This window comes from Montipora foliosa, chromosome 10 (genome assembly GCF_036669935.1).
Source record: "Montipora foliosa isolate CH-2021 chromosome 10, ASM3666993v2, whole genome shotgun sequence".
NCBI classification, from domain to species: domain Eukaryota; kingdom Metazoa; phylum Cnidaria; class Anthozoa; order Scleractinia; family Acroporidae; genus Montipora; species Montipora foliosa.
In genome coordinates, this window is record NC_090878.1 from 36,536,378 (window position 1) to 36,543,877 (window position 7,500).

The following is a 7,500-nucleotide window of genomic DNA, read 5'->3' on the forward strand; positions in this document are numbered from 1 at the left end:
GATTAATTTCAGAGTTCAGAGATCTGGGGCCGGTTGATCGAAGCCTGGTTAGAGGTAACCCTTGGTTACGAGGTATCAAAATCTATAGGTTTCCACGGTATTTAACGCCGACTAGCGCTAACCATGCTTCGAGCAACCCAGGCTTGCGCTACATAAATTATACAAATCGCTCACAAGGCCATTATGGAATATGGGAACGTAATTTGGCACGGATCTTTATATTCTTAATTCCTGGCCAAACTATCGAACCAAGTTGGATCCAACATGCAACATTGTTGGATGTAAATGTTGAGGTAGTGGCAAAACACCATCCAACATTGCTTGACGAAACTGATTCAAGTTTAAGTTGGCGTTAACACTGTAACGATAATCCCTCGTAGCGTTTGTGCTGGTGGAACTGTTGGAGGACGGAAATGACCGATTCAGACGACCAAAAAAAAATATAGAACGGTTAAGAGAACGTGTACAAAAAGGCATGTTTACTGCAAGATCCGTCCTCAGGAGATGATGAGCCTAAATGAGAACAGATCAATTTGCAAAAATTTTAAACGATCTCCAGAGAGCGATCATGATGAAGGGGACTAAAAGTGTCCCTCAGAAATGGCCTTACGTCATTCTCACTGTTGAAGGTTCTGGCTGTACATCAATGACCATCCTTGTTCCCTATCTTTGTTGCAAATCATGCTAGAGGACTTGAAAATGAGATAGCGATTCCTGATTTGCTAGGAGCGCGGACGTGACTTGATTCAGGACAACTTTGTTGGAAGAGCGGCAAAACATTGCAACATTGTTGCGTCGAGCAGAATTGTTGGGCGTAATGTTGATCAAAGCAAACTCTATCCAACCCTTGATCAAACCGAAAATATTGGACGAACATCTTCCAACACGGACGTCAAACAGTTGCGAGAGCGTCGCACGGGTATCGCGAAGTCACGGGTTCAAACCCCGTTGAAGTCCTAAATTTTTGAGGCCTCTCTTCGCAATTGCTAAAATTGCGTCCATAAATGCGAGGATCATATATACCTTTACTTGACTTCATATCCGCATTTCAGTATATGATTCATTTCATATATCATTTCGTTCATTGTAGATGCTGTGAAAGGCACAACAGGGTTAGGCGTTTGATTCACAAATCATTACTTTATTGTAAGATTGTTCATAATCTCACTCCTTCCTACCTAGTAAATCTATTGCCTACAAGAGTTTTCGAGCGAACTCAACTTTCCTTAAGGTCTGCTCTGAATTTCCAGCTCGTACAGAACGTTTCAAACTATCCTTCTCTCCATCAACAACCAAAGAAAGGAACAATATTAATGCTCAGCTTAGGTCACGCGACAGTATAGGGACATTTAAGAGAGAGCTGTCCATTCATACATCTATGGGGTTGCTTCTTTGAGGTTCTGTTAATTTGATAACAACAACAACAACTGTATTTTGAATTGCGAGAAAGTCGTAAAGGATTTATAGTGAATGTCGTTATTATGCAGAGGGGTATTGGCCAGTTGATAGTGTAAGCTATATTATATGTAACTTTTTTCTGTTACTCATGGCCATAGGGCTTGCATTATGATTGGTTAAATTTAGCATACTAATACTTTTAAAAAATAAAAAAGAACTGTCAGAAAACATTATATAATACGGTGAGAAATAGCTAGGAGGTAATGAATTTCGTCAAAAAAAGGAAATCTGTTGCTTCCGAGAAGCGCATGCAGCACGTAATTATCAAGGCAGACCCATGTTGTAGGTGCTGTGGTCCGTCCTGGTCTTCTTGTAACAGATTACTCCATGTGATAATAATGGATGAACTATTGCGTTTTAAGCAAGTGTAGATATCTCTTTTTATGACGAAACCTCTAATGCGACCCATAATAATAACTCTACTTACCACCTTTTTGCACGCATAGTTCATGGTTGAGTGCTTTCTTCCAAACCAGGACTGTGACTTGCAAACAAGCTTGTGTTCGTCAAGGTCAGCTGCCAGTTGCTTGTGGATTAAGATAACACAGTTAGTCCGGTTACGGGGCGGTAATTTTTGGGATCGTCTTTTGCACGTGACTTGTGAAAAGGGGTCACCTTCACTTTTTTACCATGCTGCGAGGATCACAGTTTATTAGACAGGCAAACTAAAGATTATGGAGTATGTGGTAGCAAGAACATCGGCTCCTTCTTTAAGTAGCCGAGATGGACTCTGGTTAACCTTCCTTACTTTTAATTATTTACGTGTCCTCATGGTATTGATGATGATCACTATAACGATAACGATAAGGATGATGAGTATGATGTGGTGATAGCATGATTCTGTTCGAATTCCTATCGTAGAGAACATTGTGGCGGGGAAGAGCACCACCCAATCCTCCATATACAGTGACGATTACTCTAATGGCACATCAGACAAAGCAGTTGATGGGAATCCTGACCAGGAATTTAAGAATGGACACTGCTCACGTACTTTAGAAGATGACCCAAGCTGGTGGCGAGTGGATTTGAGCAGTCCTGTGCAGGTCTTTGAAGTGCGCATCGTCACTGGGAATTCGCCCTTGTTTGACGGGTCAAATGTTACAAGGAATCAAGTCTACAATATAACATTGGGTGAGAGAAACACTTGCAGAAATCTGTTGTTGAGACATAGTGAACTGAGCCATAAACTTAAGAACAAGAGACTTTTCAAGCTTGGCTCCAAGAGAATCATAAGTTAAATGTTTTGTTATTTACTGTAAATATTTACAGATTTCAAACGCTTTTTGTGTGCTCCAATTAACAATTGGTTCATGGTTAGTGTGCGTATATGGAGTTGTGGAAGTTATGAGAGCAGGATAGAGGCGTACGAGTTGCTCGAAGCGATTACCGAGGGCAACTCTAGTATCTTGAGTGCGTTCCGAACTTCCCAAGTGCATCCAATCTCGTTCCCAGAGCCTCCGTTACCTTTGTCCAGCGGAACGGGCGCGTGGTTTCTCTGGAATAATCCAAAACCGGAACCAGAAAACTTTGGTTCCGGTTAAATAACTGCAAGTTTACCTTGCCACGAAAGCGCTTATTTTTCACTCGCGAGACAGTACACATGAGTATAAACACATCTCGTAATACACTCGAAACGTTTAACTGCGAAGAATAAAAAAATAACGGGAGCAATTTTTTCAATGGATAATTATGTGGCTAGCCTTACATACGTGTGCTTTATCCCTGCCAAGGGACTCATCAGAGACCTTTTGGCTAACTCGTCAAACATCGCGTTTGAAGTCCCGCTAGGATCAAAATGATGGTGGCAATCTTGGAATCCTTATGTGATATAAGGCCAAATTGCCACAATCATTTGATGCTAGCGAGACGTCAAACGCGATGTTTTACGAGTTAGCCGAAAGGTCTCTGATGAGTCCCTTGGCAGGGATGAAACATACGTATATAAGGCTAACCGCATAATTATTCATTGAGAAATTCTTACACTTCTTCAAATTTTTTCAATCAAAACAAATTTCAGCATTTGGTGTCACGCAAGTGACAACTAGGAAATTCAGAATGCTGTATTTTCAAAAACAAAAACGTTACGGAACTGGTAAGTAGTAAAATTATTATTTATTTCTAGATGAACTTCGACCTCGTATAGATAAAAATCCGGATGAAAGCATAATTTTGTAGTTTAGAATTGGAAAATTGCAGGAAATGAAACCGTTTTTCAACAGCCAATCAAATATGGTCTCTTTTGGATTTGACCAGAGTCTCTCTTTTCCGACCGCTGGGCAAGGGAACGATGACTCTGGGAACGAGATTAAAGTGCATTCAGAACTTACTATTTTAGTATATGCACAGCATATACTCAAATAGCATCAGCCAATTATTTTATAAGATATCAACACGAAAAGCCGCTTCAGTGATTAAATTCGTAATTCTTATCATGGGAAACAGAAGCAAGAAAACATTTTATTGGGTACTTGAAAACACACCACCTTGAAAAACAAGTACACTGGAATTGGTGTGAAGAAATGCCCATAACGTTTGATCCCCTCTCAAAAGAACTGACTATCGATAAAAACAAAGTGGAAAAAATATAAAAGTGACAAGTTCTGTAAAAAAAAATTCTCTTTGACTCAACGGCTTGCTGAGTTTGGGCGTTTCAAAACAACATTCTTCACACTGTATTGTGCAGTTGGTGAAAATAGGATAGTTTCGTGTCATGTTGTCTCGCGTGTCCAGCAAACTTAGTTTCTTGACCTCACTACGCAAAGTATCGGTAGTATGGAAAAGTCGGTGGGATCGGTGACAAGAGAGCGTGACAGGACCTCACTGCAATGGTCGATGGGCGAGTGGTGAAATGTGCTAGTAGGCTTTGATGACAAAGGGAAGGGCAACCATTCAGTTTCCTCCACTCTCACGACTTTGGTATTCCATGGAAAAAAGTTTGGAAATTCTTGGTTTTTGCTGGAGAAGTCTTTGTCCATTTTATCTTAACAGAAGTGGTTGTTTGTCAAGGGGAAACATATAGAGCGACTTTCCTATGACCTTGAAAAATAAAAGTGAAAACAGAACGCAAACAAAAATGCAGGCCATTTAATTGGCTTATCGAACAAAAACAAAGGAACGCAAATTTTCATTGGCTTAGCGAGCGCGGATGCAAACAACGTCATCCCTCAGTGGAACTTTCTGGAAAGCGATCGGCATTTCGGTTTGACGTCATTTGAAATGCAGCGATGTGATTGGGCAATCGAACTGTTTACTGCCCCTATTAGGAGTTTCCATGGCGGGAATAAGGAGAAACTTTGTTTTAATGTTGTCAAACATTGGTCCGTAAAACAAATTGCGAACACTTTTTCAAGGTCATACGAAAGTCGCTCTATCGTCATGGTTTGCTTTGTAGACATTTGCACACGTCATCTCATATATTCACGGCCGTGAGTTTGGTTAAGAGGTAAAAGACGCGTAGAGTACGGTGTTGAGTGATTTGGGCACACGTGCTATTTTTTTAAGAACACAATAGAAGTGCTTTGAGAAGCTTGAGCTGCAGGCTCTTTAAAGTAGAAATGCTCTTGGCCTAAAATGGGTCACGCACTGTCCCAAATCCACTTATTTTTTTCCCCTTTAATAGCAAGGTGAAGCTAGTTTTCAAAGCTATTAACGATGTGCACATTTTTGCATTAGCGGTAGTCCCGTTGGCCATACTCGGACAGATTACTATTATTTTCCTTTTCAAACGATATGTAGGCTTGATCCAAACCAACTGTAGTCATTCCGTGGCGTTAAACTATAGATTTGTATGTAGCGAATTTCATGTTCATTTCACTGGAGCTCCACGGTCCATCGCTTTTTACTTCATCCACAACTAATTTTTAATTCATTTTGACTGCAGAATATCTATTAAATTTATGGTTTAAATTTAACCTTTGAAAGAATCGAACTTCTTGATTAATTACGTATAAAATGTATTTAAGTGCCCCTGTGATAAAATAAAATCACTTCCTCTTTTTCTTCAGATTTTAGGCCGTTTACTTTGAGTGTAAGTTTTGGATTTCACGGTCCGCCATTACTTCAAAACTGACCAATTAGACCTTAGAAGGTTGGATCCAGGGAAAAGAGACGTCAAAGGCTCACTAGCCTAAAATTTCAGTCTGTGAATGCCACTTATTATATATGCAAAACGTGAGTTTAAAAATCTGAAAGCCCAAAACTCCTGTGCGGCATATTAATTCTGCGGCGTGCACACGCATTGGAATTCTTAAACTAGTGAGCGTTAAGCTTTGACGTCATTTTCTCCTCGATCCAGCTCTCTGAAGAGCGTAAAGTTAGTAATGGTGGATCATTAAATAGAAAAATTCCAGTTAAAATAAACAGGTGTCTTTTTTAAATCAAGGCTTAAAACTTTGTCCCTTAGCGTTTAGTTTACATAGTTTTAATACCCAAAGAAGAATAAGAATTGATTTTTTGCTCACAGTAGCACTTTAAGTTTAGCCTGTATTCCCTTTGACAAAGGGCTAATTTTCAAAACTTCAGCTTGCTAGTTTACCAAATTAACCCAGAAAAACAAAAATAAAGGGGCTTTTTTCACTTGAATTGCAGGCGACAGCCTCAATGTAACAAATAATCCAGTTTGTGCGCGATGGGATGGTTCATTTGACCTGGAAGCATCGCTTGTGTGTCACATAAATCCGCCAAGGAGTGGCAGATATGTTGGTATACTCACAACCAGAAGACAGTTCCTACAGCTCTGTGAAGTTGAAATCTTTTCAAAAGGTGCTAACGTGTTAAGTAAAGCTGTAGTAGAACTAGTGTACACAGCATTATCTTTCTTTATTCCCGTATATGGCTGACACACTTCTACCCTGCATCTGGTCGATTCGGGGAAGCCTCGTACCCAAAGTCCTCAGGCTTTTTGGTCAGTGGGTGAGACCCGGAGAGATAACGGACTCCAATTTCCCAGAAAACGGGTAGTTCCGGTCTTATTACGCATGCTTAAGTTTAAACGGAAGCAGTAAACAACAGGAAATAAATGGCGGGTTGAAAATGTTCGAGAAACAAAAACTTTAGTTTTACACACCATAAAAGAAACTGGAGAAATGATCATTAGCTTGCTGTAAAATACCCTGCGAGCAGTTGTTTTTTCCTACGCTTCCCGAAAGAGAAACCACTGCAAGCAACCATTAGTTTCTTTGATTGAGCCGCCGTCCAGCGCCAAGCACTAATAAATTTAATTTAACTGGTAAAACGAGTTATTAAACTTGTTTTGGTGCTTGCGCAATCGTTCAGCTGCTGCGTTTGGGCGAGCCCGCTGTCTAATAATTTCATATTTTTCCACGAAATAAGACGAAGCACATCACGTGGAGTATGGCGTAGTTCGCACATCCTCGATGGGAAACTTCTGACGCTTCCGCTTAAGTGTATTTTAGTGTTTCAGCGTGGATTCCATCGTGAAGAATACCATCGTGCAAGCAACACGATCGACAATTTTTTGTGGAAACGACACCAATGTCAATTTTTTGTGGAAACGACACCAATGTCCTCTTCTACCACAATTTTATGTTTCCGTTATTCTGAATTGCTTTGACAAGCCTTTTTTCCACGGAAATCTTCCCAAAGAGACTGATGTAATGTTTTCCCACGATACGTTTGCAACAGTTACGGGAATCAGTTTTTAGCAGCGTGGGAAAATTCCCTTGCTATAAACGGTTGCTATTTATTTGTCGAAACTTGTTAAGCAGCTGCTTAAGGCCGCTGTTACACGTTGAAACTTTTAGCTGAAACTTATGTGCAACGGCGCTGTAAAAAAAAGTTTCAGCAGACTTCGCACCGTGTAACATAAAAGGACGAAACTAGTTCGGAAACGTTGAAACTGGTCTTGAAATGTTGTTTACATGGCCTTAGCCGATTTCTGATCGGCTTACGCAGCGTAGCGTAACAAGACTGATCATGAGTGAGACCAGTTTCACGAAGTGGTGTTACATGGTTAAACTCCTGTTTTTATCACCACTGCGATCGTTGCGACCGTTGCAGAAGTAGAAAGCGGTTCTACTTTTC

The 7,500-nt window shown here is 40.4% G+C and overlaps 1 protein-coding gene across 1 annotated transcript in view; it reads left to right on the forward strand.

Moving 5' to 3' along the window:
• The window catches only part of LOC137973914 (neuropilin-2-like), an 85,793-nt gene that overhangs the window by 46,563 nt on the left and 31,730 nt on the right, over positions 1-7,500 (forward strand). Inside the window, exons 4-5 of the mRNA XM_068820811.1 lie at positions 2,320-2,589; positions 6,046-6,219. Of these exons, the coding sequence (XP_068676912.1) occupies positions 2,320-2,589; positions 6,046-6,219 (444 nt within the window). The remainder of the gene's footprint in view (positions 1-2,319; positions 2,590-6,045; positions 6,220-7,500) is intronic.